At 38.2% G+C, this 15,613-nt stretch overlaps 1 protein-coding gene across 1 annotated transcript in view; it reads left to right on the forward strand.

Moving 5' to 3' along the window:
• Window positions 1–14,201, forward strand: part of LOC133876977 (probable LRR receptor-like serine/threonine-protein kinase At1g06840) — a 29,169-nt gene extending 14,968 nt beyond the window's left edge. The window contains exons 10-21 of the mRNA XM_062315203.1: window positions 56–124; window positions 298–366; window positions 534–605; window positions 809–895; window positions 1,152–1,220; window positions 1,431–1,942; window positions 2,467–2,625; window positions 11,255–11,538; window positions 12,123–12,174; window positions 12,539–12,789; window positions 12,991–13,125; window positions 13,665–14,201. Of these exons, the coding sequence (XP_062171187.1) occupies window positions 56–124; window positions 298–366; window positions 534–605; window positions 809–895; window positions 1,152–1,220; window positions 1,431–1,942; window positions 2,467–2,625; window positions 11,255–11,538; window positions 12,123–12,174; window positions 12,539–12,789; window positions 12,991–13,125; window positions 13,665–14,009 (2,104 nt within the window). The 3' untranslated portion in view covers window positions 14,010–14,201. The remainder of the gene's footprint in view (window positions 1–55; window positions 125–297; window positions 367–533; window positions 606–808; window positions 896–1,151; window positions 1,221–1,430; window positions 1,943–2,466; window positions 2,626–11,254; window positions 11,539–12,122; window positions 12,175–12,538; window positions 12,790–12,990; window positions 13,126–13,664) is intronic.
• The last annotated feature ends 1,412 nt before the right edge of the window (window positions 14,202–15,613 follow it).

The raw sequence follows: 15,613 nt of genomic DNA on the forward strand, positions 1-15,613 counted from the left end.
CACATGTTCATATCAAGATTTATAGTTTTTTTTTTTTTTCGTTGTGTTGTTCCAGGAGCCTTAAGAACTGCAACTTGCATGGACCTATTCCTGATTTGAGCCAAATACCAAGCCTTTTATATCTGTAAGTTGCTTTGTTTTGTTTTCCTTGTCATGTCATTATACGATAATGAAGTATAAGCTTTTAAATCAGAAAAATAAATGCACCAGGATAAATAAAATTTTCTTTTACATTGTCGAAGACATCTCAGTTAGCTACTCGTACTTAGATTATGTTTTACTTTATATAAATTCCAGAGATCTCAGTTCAAATCAGCTAAACGGATCCATACCTCCAAATTGGCCTTTTAAGAATATCACAACCATGTAAGATTCTCCATCTTTCAAATGACATGTCCTATGCATTATATATTATCGTTTTCTTTTAAATTTAATTTCCAGATACTACAAAAGTCTTTCAGTTTTCAAAGATAATTTACGCCAACAATTACGTACCTTGACTTTGAAAATCTTTTATTTGAACAATATATCAGCTGTTTATCCAACAACAATCTTACTGGAATGGTTCCTGCCAGCTTTTCTGGTCTTCCTCATCTTCAGAAACTGTGAGTAGTCCCCCACTTGCTCTTTCATCATTTTGTGTTTATTTCTACAGTTCAATCTTATTGTAAATCATTTCATGTTTATCTCAAGTTGAGTTCCACTTATCTCAACCATTAGATTTTTAAGTTACTAGTTAATATTGGCCAATAAATTAAACTGTTAATATAATAAATGGCTTTATTTGGTAAATTATTCTCCATGTCAGGTCAATTGCAAACAATGCATTGAGTGGTTCAGTTCCATCCTCCATTTGGCAAAATAGGAATTTGAAGGCAATGGAAAGCTTTAAAGTGTAAGACCTGAATGAAAATGTCATTGTTCCCTTGGTTAAACTGTCTTTATCTGGTAGTGTGAGTGTGCATGGTGCTTTCACACTTCCAAGCATCTAGTTCGTGTACTGGTACAATATAAGTTGATTCCTTTCTTTCTGAGACTGCAGCATGCTCTTTGTGAAAGTCAGAGTTATAACCTCCTGGGTTGACTTAATAAGTTTGCAATGATCTCATACCAGATTTTCTAAGCGATTTTGTGGCTCTTTGATATTACAGGGAGTTGCAGAATAATGAGCTTTCCAATATTACAGGCAACACTAGTGTACCTCGAAATGTTACTGTCTGGTTTGCTTCTATATATACTTGCTTCCCAATTTATACTTCCCAATTTGTTTCATAATAGAACTTCATGTATGATGAAATGCATCTTCAAATTAATATGACTTCTTGGTAAAAGAGTATGGATGTGCTCCTTTTAGTTTTAATCATGAGGTGTTAACAGTCACAGCAAATTGATATAACGATCATCTCACCCGTTTGATTGTTTACTTTCAGGCTTCAAGGGAATCCGTTATGCTCAAATACCAACCTAGACCAGTTTTGTGGATCTGAAAGTGAGGATGAAAATAACAGCCAGAGTTCGACAAATACCACTTATAATTGTCAACCTCAAGGGTGCCCACCCCCTTATGAATATTCCCCTACATCTCCTGTACCTTGTTTCTGTTTTGCCCCTCTGATTGTTGGATATCGGTTGAAAAGTCCTGGATTCGTAGATTTTCTTCCTTACAAAGACTATTTTGAGAACTTCTTGACATCTGCTCTTCAGTTATTTCGTTATCAGCTGTACATTGATTCCTTGGCATGGGAAGAAGGATCTCGTCTGGGAATGCACCTGAAAATATTTCCTGCATATGATGTTGACAGCAAGAACATTTCTCATATCTTCAACATGAGCGAGGTTCGGCGAATTATGAGCATGTTCATATCATGGAAAATTAATGGTCCTGGAATAATTGGACCATATGAAGTCCTTAGCTTCACTTTACTGGACGTTTCTAATGATGGTTTGTCTCAGAACCCTTATTTGATGTATTTTGCGAGTGAGCCTTGTTGAGGTTGGAATTAATGCTTATTTACCATTTAAAGAATGTTCAACTTTTTCTCTAATTCATTTGACCTGTACCTTCAATTCCTTTATACTTAAAAGATAATCTTAGGATGTGGCATCAGTTTCAGTTTTATTGTGGTGGTGCTTACTTGTGTTTTGTGTTTGTGTTCATATAGAGCTATGTTTAGTTGTATGGCAGATATGGTTGCACTAATGTGATCCAGCACTAAGTGAATAACTGCGCGCAGTGCTCAGTTCAGCATGATTCTATGTTTGCTAGATAATTAAGTCTTGTTTTATATTGACCAATTAGAAGGCAGCTTTAAGCTCACACCATATGTCACTCATGGCTTGACCCCATGCATAGATGAACTATGCTTTGGTCGTATCTTACCTTCTTTCATGTATTCATATATGAGGTGGATATTCTTAAGATAATCGTGATTTTGTTTATGCTCATAGTTCTCTCTAATGTCACAGTGATTACCATCCCTCCAAGGTCTGCTTTAAGCACGGGTGCATTGGTTGGCATAGTATTGGGGACCATTGCAGGTGCAGTTGCAATGTCTGCAGTTATTTCTCTCCTGATACTACAAGTGCTGATGAGGAAGTACGGTGCAGTTTTTAGAAGACGTCAGTGTGAGTATCTTATGTCTATGATTTTAGGATGTTTAGGTAGATATTTGATGATTTTTTTATTATGCCTATAGTTGTGTCTATTCTAGCTACATCCTGATAATTAGGCCTTTCAATGATCAAGTTGGCTGATGCTTGTCCAAGCTCACCCTAAGGTAGAAAGGCTTAGCCTGGCCCAAAATGGTCACTTGCTTAGCCCTATCTCGGCTAAAATTGCTGGGCAAGTTTCCGCCAAGTTGGACTGGCCGTTAATGGAAATATCATTAAGAGATGAGAAACTTCAATGAAAAGAGTTGCATATTGGCTCAAACCATATCTAAGTTGAAGAACAACCAGTTAGCCACTATGTTAACAATGCGGTTGAGTTCTATATGTGTGTTTATATATACACATAAAGACACATATATACATGGACACTTAAAATAAAACATTCTGATAATCTATGCCTATATGTTAGAACTATAGGGCTAGACTAAATTCGGCTGAGTTGAGCACAGCCTGAACTCAGCCTAAACTTGAATGCAGCCACAATCTCTCAACAAGCTCAGCCAGCCGGAGCTCAAATAAATTAAGCTTGGCCCAATACCTTATGGGCTTTGGGCTATCTCAGCCCAATTGAGTGTCCTAATCGTGATGGCACATGGATTTTACTGTTTTACTTTTAGAAATTGGTCTATAAGAAAAGATATCTCAATGATTGATATTGTTTCCTATAATAATCAAGAGCTTGACCCACTATTTTCTTTCTTTGTCTAAAATTGGTAAGCAGAATTGTATGCCTGTGCTTATTGGTATGGATGTTTAGTTTTTAAGTTTTCCGGCCGTTGTTTGTTTATTAATGGATTGCCAAAAGCGATGTAGGATACATGTTTCCCCTCCCGTTTTACTGAAAGCTGTTATAAAAATAAAATATGGAAATTGAATTTAGTAGAGTTGAATACTGGAGTTGGATTACACCCCATTATATATCAGGGTAGTTAATTAATATCGTCCACTCACAATATGAAGAACAAAATGCTATAATAAAGATCTTCTGAATGTAGCCCCTTCGTTGTTATTTTTCATATGTACTACAAAATTAAAGCCATGTTTGGTAAAATTTTCAATTTTCAGTTTTCGCTATTTAAACACTTAAAAACAATTCTTAGAGAATAGTTATATAACAATTTTTTTCAGGTGTGACCCCTACAAAAAAAAAAAAAAACTTCATTTTTCATTTTTTTATTTTTTATTTATTTTTTAGTTTTTTGTTCTTATTTTCTTGAAAACATGTTTAGAAACTGGTCTGGAAACTAGTTTTAAAAATCAAAGAATAGAAACCGATGTCAGATTTGTGTCTAGCTAGTAGCCACGCTTTAAGAAGATATTGCACCCAGGTGATTCAGCAGTAACCAATGCCAACAAACGGGATTCGACTGCGAGGCAGTGGTTCTTTCTTTGGGAGCCGAGAAATGAGATTGCAACCGAGGAAAATGCAACCACCGGCCTGTCGTAGATTGGCGGTCATCAAGGTCTCCAGACCAGGCAGCATCTGAAAATGCAATTAGTTGAGTCGAAGATTGAGTAGAAAAAGTGAGACCAAACCCAAGGGTACCTTTAAGATATCAAAGAATGCGTTTGTTTAACAACTACCATATGAGCTGTGATAGGAGGATACTACAATTGGCTGACCGGATTGGCAGCAAAGGTAATATTAGGGCGAGTAATAGTTTAGTACTATAAACCTCCCACCAAGCTACGATATAAATTATAAGGAGACCTCGACAAAGAATCACCTTGAAAAGCATAGAGCTTAATTACTATTTGGACTTCAATCAAACATGTCTTTCATGCTTGGACTAAGTACATTGAAATAGACTATCATTTCGTCCATGAACATGTTCTTGGTTAGTTTCAAGCTCTTGTCTAGGAGCGAGGACATAGGCTAGAGGTAACAACATGAGTTCAGTTTTGTCTGGGTGGCCACCGTACCGCGTGGTTGTCGGATCTTCATGGGGCCACAAGGGATCTTCATGGAGCCACCTTGTGGCCACCACATTGATGAAGTTGATGGTAATGACATCTTAGAATATGTTTTACATTTACGTATGCTATGAGAATAGCCTACATCTAGCCTTCCAAGTATCGGAAGAAAAATGTATGAGACTTTTGGAACTTAGACGTACCGCTCACCGCAAAGAAGAATATTTACTATCTATTTATCCATAAAGGCCTGAGCGCATCACTTTCCAACTGCACCTACTTATTGCTTGAAAGTCACCGTTGACTTACAATTGTCCCACTAACCGAAACTGATGCCATATATGTAAGAAAAAGGCTTGATAATCTGTTTGGTTGCTTGAACCAGAACAGAGAGTTTGTATGTATATATATAGCCAAGTTGGCTTCAAGCATTTGTACAAAGGTCTTTACAAGAGCTGAGAGATGTTATTTCAAGAAGCTAAGGATCAAGGAGATCAACATGATCCGTAAAGAGAGAAAACTAAAGTAGGAAATCTAAGGAAACTCCTCTTGAGGTTTGTCTTAGGTGTGCGGCTGTGCAGAGTGCAGAAGAGCTTGAAAGCAGGGGCTGCTATAGTTGCAGCTGTTTGCGGGAAATATGGACACATGTTTCCTGTGAAGGGCGGCTGTCACATGTGCTTTGTTGACTTGGATTTGTTGTATGAGAAGCTGAGTACGTGGAGGCTGCATGGGGACTTGGTGAAGGCTGCTGATTTGCTGCATGAATAGAGGAGCACGTGGAAGGGTCTGAATTCACTTTAACACCCCTCTGCAAACTGAGAGGGGGTGGAACAACTCTCAGTTTGTCACGGAGAAGGCAGAACCGAACGGCAATATGCCCTTTGGTGAATAGATCGGCAATTTGATCCAAAGTGGAGATATATTGAATTTGAATATCTCGATTTGTGACCTTTTCCCGGATGAAGTGGAAGTCTACTTCTATGTGTTTAGTTCGAGCATGAAAGACAGGATTGGAGGCAAGTGCGATAGCCCCGGCATTGTCACACCACAAAGTGGGAGGAGAAGGGAGTGAGATGCGCAATTCACGAAGAAGCATGCGAAGCCAGAACAAATCTGCAACGACAAGAGACATAGAGCAGTATTCGGCCTCGGTGCTTGACCGAGAGATGACATGCTGTTTCTTGGCAGACCAAGAAACCAGGTTTGAGCCGAGGAAGATGCAAAACCCCGTAGTGGAGCGTCTGTCGTCAGGGTTACCAGCCCAATCTGAGTCACAAAAGGCATTGAGGGAGACTTTTCCTTTGCTGTAATACAAGCCACTATCAACTGATCCTTTAAGATACCGTAACACTCTCTTGGCTACAGTCCAATGAGTTGTGGTGGGATTGTGCATGTGTTGACACAATTGGTTTACTGAGTATGCAAGATCAGGTCTAGTGAGTGTAAGATACTGTAAAGCACCAACTACATGCCGGAATGCCGTGGGATCCGAAAGAGCCTCACCATCGAACTAAGACATTTTAGAACCTGTAATGCATGGAGCACGATAGGGCTTGGAATCGGCCATGTTAACTCGTTGGAGGAGATCAATTGCATACTTGGACTGGCGTAGGTGAAGACCCTCTGAGTTTCGGACTGCTTGTATGCCAAGGAAGTAACTGAGGTCACCTAAATCTTTTAAGGCAAAGTCAGATTGCAGTTTGTCAATAAGCAGAGTAATAGTGGCAGGATGGTTTCCTGTGATGATGATGTCATCTACGTAGATCAACAGGAAAATATGAATTGAACCAGCATGATAAATGAATAAGGAATAATCCACATGAGATTCAATAAATCCATGCTCTAGCAAGGTAGTAGATAACCTCTTGAACCAGGCTCTTGGTGCCTGTTTTAGTCCATAAATGGACTTATGCAACTTGCATACATGATTGGGAAAAGAAGGATCCACAAATCCTTGAGGTTGTTCCATGTACACCTCCTCTTCTAACACTCCATGAAGAAAGGCATTAGATACATCAAGTTGTCTCAATTGCCAATCAAATTGCACAGCCAAAGCAAGGAGTAACCGGATTGTAGCTGTCTTGATTACCGGGCTAAAGGTTTCATGGTAGTCAATTCCACTCTTTTGTTCAGAACCTTTGGCTACTAATCGTGCCTTAAATCTGTCCATACTGCCATCAGATTTTTGCTTCACCTTGAAGACCCATTTGTTTCTTACAACATTGTGGTGCAAGGGACGTGAGCACAAGGTCCAGGTTTGGTTGGAAAGCAGGGCATTGTACTCGTGTGTCATAGCTTCAATCCACTCGGGTTTGGTGGAGGCTTGTTTAAAAGTGGAAGGTTCAAGGGGTGACAGTGCTGAGAGAAAGGTTGAAAGAGGGTATCGTGAGACTTGGTACATTTTGAAGTCATGGAACAGTTTAGGTTTGAGAGTGTCGGTTTGGGATCTAGTAACCACATGGTTTGGTTGAATAGGAACAACAGCAGGGGAAGAGGAATTTGGTTGAGGAGATGAGGGTACAGTACTGTCAGAATAGTACTGTCAGAATCAGTTATAGAGTCTGCAGGGAAATGAGAGATTGTGCAAGGTAGTTGCTGTGATGGAGAAGAGGAGTGTGAATCAATTTGATGGTCTGCTGATTGAGATTGTTGAGTTGATGGGGTTTGAGAGTTTATTTGTGAGTTGAGACAAGATTTTGAATTTTGAGGAGTAGATGAGATAGTGAACAAAGGGATAAGAGAAGTACCTGGAGAGGCCGTGAGCTTGCAGGGACTTTGTGAGAGAGTTGTATCCTTGGCAGGAAACCTGGATTCATCAAAAACCACATGGCGAGAGATGTATATTTTCTGAGATTGAGGATCAAAGCAACGATAACCACGTTGGTTAGCACAATAACCTATGAAGATGCATGGTTTGCTACGAAATGAGAGTTTGTGAGTTGTATACGGTCTCAAGAGAGGAAAGCAAAGACATCCAAAGGATTTGAGAGCAGAATACTTGGGAGGTGTACCAAAGAGTTTTGAGAATGGAGATGCATTTTTCAACACTGGAGTTGGCAACCTGTTTATTAAGTAGACACTTGTTAAGAATGAATCAACCCAATGTTTTGATGGTAAACCTGATTGGGCTAGGAGAGTGAGGCCAAGTTCCACAATGTGTCTATGCTTCCTTTCGGCTATTCCATTTTGCTGTGAAGTGTGGGGGCAAGTCAATCTGTGGAAGATGCCATTTTGACTGAGATAAAGTTTGAATTGGTTGGATGTGTATTCACCTCTGTTATCACTTTGAAACTGTTTAATGGGAGTGTTAAATTGCTTTTCCACAAGAGCTTTGAATTTAAGGAAGCATTGATAAACATCACTTTTATTAAACATGGGATACAACCAAGTAAATCAGCTGTAATCATCAACGAAGATGACATAGAACTTGCAGCCAGTGAGAGATGGAATGGGAGAAGTCCAAACATCTGAGTGTACAAGTTCTAGGGGTACAAAAGTCTGCCTAGATAACTCACAAAAGGGTAGTTGCTTGGACTTGCCAAGCTGACACGACTCACAAATCCTAAGTTTGTCAACCGAACCAGCCAAGGGAAGGTGTTGGTGACTTAAAAGATGCTGGAAGACAGCAATGGAGGGATGTCCAAGTCTCTGGTGCCATACCATATCAGTGGTCTTGACTCCTAGGAGAGCTGCAAACCCCTTCAGCTTATTTTGAGAGATGCGGTGTAGAGGAATGGGGTACAACCCTTTCTCACTGGGTCCCTGGAGCAGCACAGTTCCCGTCAGTGTGTCCTTGACAGTAAAAGAGGAGCCAGTGAGTTCAAACATGCAATGATTGTCAATGCAGAATTTGTTGATAGATAACAAGTTAGCCGAAGCAGAGGGACAGAGAAGAATGTCTTTGAGTAGAAATTTAGATAAGGAATTTGCAAGATTAGAGTTAAGTAGAGTTGAGCCAGTGGCTGTGATATTCAAACCTGTACCATTCCCCACTCCCACGGTTTCATTTCCTTCAAAAGGAACAGGGTTGTTGATGGTGTTTGGATCGGCAATGATGTGAGTGTTGGCTCCTGAGTCTGCAAGCCAATCTTGAGTTCCAAGGTCAGCATTGGTGTGGACCATCATTGCTGCAAGTTGCGTTGGAGGATGCCTGCCTTGGTAGGCATAATCCATTATGTGGTAACAATCCAATGCACTATGATTTGGTTTTCCACAAATTTGGCAGGAAGTGCGGGTACCTTGCTGAGTGGGGAACTGAGAACCTCCTGGTCTAGGTCCAAAGTTGCCTTGATGTGAGTTGGTGTTGTTGCTGACATGTGGTGAAAACTTGGGTGAATGATGGCTTCTGGGAGTGAACTTAGGCTTCCTGTTGGAGGGAACAAATGGTGTTCTAGTGCTGTTGGGGTGAGCCATGTGAAAACTGGTATTTGGTGATTTGTTGGTGTAGAGAGCAAATGATCCTGTTTCTGGAGTGATGGAGTGTTGTTGTTGGTTTTCTAGCAAAATTTCATGACTTAGTAATTCAGCCTGAAAATCTAAGAAACTCATTTCTTTGTCACGGCAGGAAAAGTTAAAGATGGTGACAAAAGAGTTAAAGGTAGGATTTAAACCACTTGTGATGAATGAGATGAGGTCATCATCATCCACAGGTTTTCCCCCGGCAGCCAATTGGTCTGCCCACTTCTTTGCTGTATTGAGATACTCAATGCAGGTTTTGCTTCCCTGCTGCAAGTTTTGGAGCTGCCTCTTGAGGTGTGAGATCCGGGACTTTGATTGAGAAGCAAACCGGGTAGCTAGAGTAGTCCAAGCGGAGTGGGAGGTGTTTAGCCCGTACATGGAGGACACCAAAGATGGTGTTAACGAGCATATGATCCAGCTGAGAAGTTGCTGGTCTCTTTTCTGCCATAAGACATAGGCAGGATTCGGCTGCTGTTCTTGAGTTTCAGCATTGGTCAGTGTTTTTGGTGGACAAGGCTCAGAGCCATCTACTATCCCCAAAAGATCATTGCACCGAAGGATGGGCAGAAATTGAGACACCCAATCAAGGTAGTTGGGGCCATCAAGCTTGACAATGTTGAGAGATGTTGAGTTAGGTAAGGTAAAGGCTAATGCAGTAGATTCAGGGGAAGGAATGGTGGTGGTTGAAGAAGAGGAGTCTGCGAAAGATGTGGCCATGGAAGAGCGTTGGCTTGTTAAATGCTCTGATACCATGTAAGAAAAAGGCTTGATAATCTGTTTGGTTGCTTGAACCAGAACAGAGAGTTTGTATGTATTTATATAGCCAAGTTGGCTTCAAGCATTTGTACAAAGGTCTTTACAAGAGCTGAGAGATGTTACTACAAGAAGCTAAGGATCAAGGAGATCAACATGATCCGTAAAGAGAGAAAACTAAAGTAGGAAATCTAAGGAAACTCCTCTTGAGGTTTGTCTTAGGTGTGCGGCTGTGCAGAGTGCAGAAGAGCTTGAAAGCAGGGGCTGCTATAGTTGCAGCTGTTTGCGGGAAATATGGACACATGTTTCCTGTGAAGGGCGGCTGTCACATGTGCTTTGTTGACTTGGATTTGTTGTATGAGAAGCTGAGTACGTGGAGGCTGCATGGGGACTTGGTGAAGGCTGCTGATTTGCTGCATGAATAGAGGAGCACGTGGAAGGGTCTGAATTCACTTTAACAATATATAGTTGCTTCTTCTGGAAGAGCTGCCAAAGCGAATACCACTATGTTAGCTGCATCCTTTGCTAATAGAGCAACAACCTCTCTAATAAAATTGACGCTTTGCTTGTGTGCTCTATTATTGCCTCTTTTTTATTTGAAAAACCAAGTAATACCATTTTGATAATATCACCAAATGACACTCTTTTCGTTAAATGAAGGGGAATGTCTTCGCTTAGTAGTCGGCATTATATAAGCAACTTGTCAAGTCTACAAAGCTTTGCTTTTTGTAGTTGGCCCGGCCTCTAGCAAGCTCAGTTTAAACCTTTCTCGGTTTCTTTCTGTTCAGAATCACTTTTCAATTAAACATAGTTATCCAAACAAGTTTTTAGATGTGATCCCTATGGACGATACTTTTTTAGATGTGGCCCCCACAGATAATACTTAAGTTTTTCATTTTTTTCCGAAAACACTTTTTAAAACACAAAACAGGAAACAGTTTTCGAAAACATTTCCAATCGGATCCGAGCGAGGTATGTGAACCAAGGGCGGACCTACATGGGGGCCAGGGCCAGGTAAACAGTTTTTACCCATAATTTTTTTTTTTTTTTTTCAATTTGGCCCCCCATATTCACAAGGCTGGGTCCACCGCTGATATGAACTCTTTTGTATAGAAAGTCAAGGATTTCCCTTAGTCTTAAACATGAAATTGATCAATAATTACTTTTATATTGTTAAAATTTTTGTATGTCTAATCATAAAAAAATATTTTTAAAGAATCCGTGTCAATCAGCTTCAATATCAGCCTGTAACATTCTTATAGATTTTCTTGTGTACATTGTCAACATGCCTGTATTTAGACTTGTATTCGAAATATTAGAAATTTGGAAGTCTTAAATAATGGAAAGACAGATGCATAATTGTTTTGATTATTTTAAAACCAAAGGGCACAACATCTTTATATGAAGCGTCTGTCATTATGCTTTCATTATTAACATTGAGCCTGTATTTAATATGCAGCGTCCAAGGCCTCCATGAAAATTGATGGTGTGAAGGCTTTCACTTTTAGAGAAATGGCTATGGCTACAGAAAATTTTAACAGCTCCACTGAGGTTGGCCAAGGAGGATATGGAAAGGTTTATAAAGGCATTCTAGCTGATGGTATGGTTGTTGCCATAAAACGTGCACAAGAGGGATCCGTACAGGGTGAAAAGGAGTTCTTAACAGAGATAGAACTGTTGTCAAGGTTACATCACAGAAACCTTGTGTCTTTGATTGGATATTGTGATGAAGGTGGTGAACAGGTGTTTTTTCTTATCCTAACTGAATATATGTGAACAGAAAATAAATAGAAGATTGGATTATCTATCAATCTTGTTGCTGAATCCATGAGGACATGTTCAGAACAACAACAACAACAACAACAAAAAAAGAATCCATAAGGACGCAATTCCTATCAACTTTGGAAGTTTCTGCAGTAAAAACCAGAGATTATGAAAGTTGTAAGAGCAAAAAAGAGAAAAAGATATAAAGCCACATATATAGCCACTTTTGAATAACTGTGAACAACAGAAGAAGTCATACCCAATCTAGAGACGTTACATATGAGGTGCAGGTTTGTTTGTTAATAATAATGGAAAAGCATATAGTTCTTCGTAAGTTGAGGATTATTTTATTAAAAAAAAAAAAAAAGCATAAATGTCTCCTTTCAATAAACTTGGGATAATACATTTCTTCCTTCTCTTTTTCATGAGTAGTAGTATTTTTTTCGCCTGCAATATTGTTAGGCTTTCTAGATAAGGCGTAGTTTTTCTTGGTCTTTGTTGCTGAATATTTATTTTAATTTTTGCTTTGGAAAAGCTTCAAGTGAGTATTGTTGTGCATGCAGATGTTGATCTATGAGTATATGCCAAATGGTACTCTATGGAATCACCTTTCCGGTACACCTTATATTCGTCTTTTAAGTTTTCCTTTATTGATCTCACTACAGTTTTTTTTTTTTTTTTTTTTTTTTTTTTTTCCGTTCTCTACGGAATCACCTTTCTAGTACTCCTTATATTCATCCTTTAAGTTTTCCATTTATTGATCTCAATAAATGTTTTTTTTTTTTTCTCTGTGTTCTTCATTGCATTTGAATGCAAGTCTCTCTCTCTCTCCATCCACCCCCCCCCCCCCCCCCCCCCCCCTCCTCTTCCTTTCTTTTTTTTTTTTTCTTTTCAAGGAGGTAAACATAATAATTTTTCTTTTCAAAGTCTATCTTACGTTCTGATGAGTTTTTGGTGGTTCACGTATGCAATAATACAGTCAAGTGTAAAGCACCTCTTAGTTTTGCTATGAGATTGAGAATTGCCCTGGGATCAGCTAAGGGCATCCTCTACCTACATACAGAAGCCAACCCTCCAATATTTCACCGAGATATCAAGGCCAGCAACATATTATTGGACTCCAAGTATACGGCAAAAGTTGCCGATTTTGGACTTTCGCGACTTGCCCCAATTCCAGATATTGAAGGGATTGAGCTTGCTCATGTATCCACAGTTGTGAAGGGAACACCAGTAAGACTTTTATAGTTGATATTTACCTAAAAGAATTATAAACTTCACAAGTTTCAATTTACAGTTTTTATTTGTATTTTTTATATTTTAAAAATAAGAAAAATAAAACACAAATTGGATGAAATAGACTTATAAATTGTCGTAAGAGATATTATTGATGTTTGTTTCTTTATCCTCTCATTCGTTGTATTAACTTTGCAGGGTTACCTAGATCCGGAGTACTTCTTAACTCATCAACTCACAAACAAAAGTGATGTTTATAGTCTTGGTGTTGTATTTCTAGAACTCTTAACTGGGATGCGGCCAATCACACATGGCAAAAACATTGTTAGAGAGGTAAAACTTTATAGAGCTGTTTAGATTCAATTTCTTTTTCTTTGGGAGGGGGAAATACTATCACGAGCTGACTGGACTGGAAAGGATTTTCATACTTTTACTCTCTCTCTCTCTCTCTCTCTCTCTCTCTCTCTCTCTCTCTCTCTCTCTCTCTCTCTCTCTCTCTCTCTCTCCTGCCATATGTCATTTTGACTCAAGAGAAATCGACTCAAGTAAGATCTCCTCAAGTTTCAGTTATAATTTCAATAAATAAGTGCAGACAGTTAATGTTTTCTTTATAATCTTCAACTCTACTATTGAGTGAGACCTAGCCACACAATCCACTAATTGACCTTAGATTCAAGTAAAAGCATACTTTGTAAATAAAAAAGTGTCCCCACTAAATCAAGCCAAAGTTGGAACTCCTTTCATACATTTAGTATTTATCTTTTAGAAATTTAAGATCATTTTGTATTATTTTAATTATTTAGATACACTGGCTGGAATTTTATCCAATAAAGTAGTCTCCTGTAATTTACTATAGTTTTCGTCCATTTCAGGTTAATGTCGCATATCAATCTGGTAAGATCTTTTCGGTTATTGATGGGGGAATGGGATCTTGTCCTTCTGAATGTTTGGTGATATTCGCAACTTTGGCACTCCAGTGTTGCCAAAATGAGACAGATGCACGGCCTTCAATGGCAGAGGTGGTCCGAGAACTTGAACGTATATGGCTTATGATGCCCAAGTCTGACATCGGAATAGCAGACCCCATGGTCATTGATGCTGAAAAAGTAGTGACTCCGCCATCATCATCCTATAGACTGAACAATTATTATATGTGGTCAGATGCATCTGGGAGCAACCTTGTTAGTGGAGAGTTTTCAAGCATCACGCCCAGATAGAAAACATTTTCATTGTGAACTTGGTTTTTGATTTTGTTTGTAGTCTTCTCACTCTTTGTTTTGGAAAAGTTATTGTAGATGATATGATAATGTTGCTATAGAAACCGATATTGAACTTTGAAGTAAACAGAGCTATTGATAGTAAAGTACAATTGATAGGATATATAAGTTTATGGAGTATATGTTGTCTGATTTAACACAGAAAGGGTGTTGAAAATCCTGAAGCTACGAGTCTATGGCGAAAAGGGTTTGGTTGAAGCACTAGTTTTGAAATTTGGCTTCATATACACAGATTGGAAATGATCGCCAGTGATTCTTTTTAACAATGCAATGTTGTTGTGAAGGGGTATACACATTTTGCTTAGGGATGCTTGTCTCAATTGCTCAGGGGCCATCATCACTTGCCGACACCAATTCTAGATCTAGGCCTTTTGAATTCTTCACCTGAGGGATAAGTGCTTAGGTTGTTAATGCTTTTTATTTGAAAAATGTATTATAATGCGACATAAATGTGAAAATAGTTTTGAATATTTTATATTTTAAGTTGTTTATTAATATTTTTGTTTTGAAAACAAAAAATAAAAGGGAGAATGTCCAAACTTATAAGGCTCCAACAAGATCTTCTACAATCATAGAAAGAATGAATATTTATAGATTTATATATCTAATCAAACTTTGGGAGAATGTGAATTTTATTTTGTAAAGTAATTCGTGAAGATCACATTTTACCTGATTTTTCATTTCTAATATGGAGCTCCTAATGAGAAAACTCTTATACTCCTAACATGAATTTAACAAATTTTGTAATGAATTGTGCATAATATGAACATGCACCAACAAAAGATAAAAGATAGTAATTGTGTTTGATGAAAGAGAACTCTCTTTTTATTTGGCCCCTGCAATTTTTTTTTCTTAAATTTTGCCCCCAAGCCCCATGGCTTTCCCTAAAAAAGTCTAAAATTAAAAAATTAAAAATTTACCCCCTTTTTTTATAAAAATATTACCCCTCCAATTTTTTTTTCTTTAATTAATTTGCCCTCCCAAATTGCAGATGCTAGCTCTGCCCTGGTTAGGCATCATGTATAAATCATTTATCATTTTCAAAATATTCTTATTATTTCTCTTTTCAAGTGCATAAAGTTGTTTGATATAAATCGAAAATGCAACCAAATGGAATAATTTTTTTAAATTTCTGACCCCTTGTAAAGACATAGATATCTTAGCAGGTTATCGACGTACGGTTTTGTTATGATTCAATTGCAATAAATTCCATTCAAAAAAAAAATTGCAATAAATTCTAATCTATTGATTTTAACTTTTATCGAACGATCCTATTTTGACTAGAGTTTAGGGGATTAGACTTGGGTGCCGTAAAAATAAATAAATAAAACTATAACAATTAGGTTGCAGCTTTTTTAAGGGTTCAGATTTAATTTCTAAGTGTTATACGAGAAAGGAGCGAGAAAATAAAATTAAATATGAACCGGATGCTATAATTTTTAGGGTTAAATGCCTTATTAGTATCTGAGTTTTTAGCTTTTTTAAATTTAGTACCTAAGTTTTCATTTGTTTCATAGGTACCTAAATTTAGGGGTAAAAACCAC

The sequence above is a fragment of the Alnus glutinosa genome, chromosome 9 (genome assembly GCF_958979055.1).
Source record: "Alnus glutinosa chromosome 9, dhAlnGlut1.1, whole genome shotgun sequence".
Classification (NCBI taxonomy): Eukaryota; Viridiplantae; Streptophyta; class Magnoliopsida; order Fagales; family Betulaceae; genus Alnus; species Alnus glutinosa.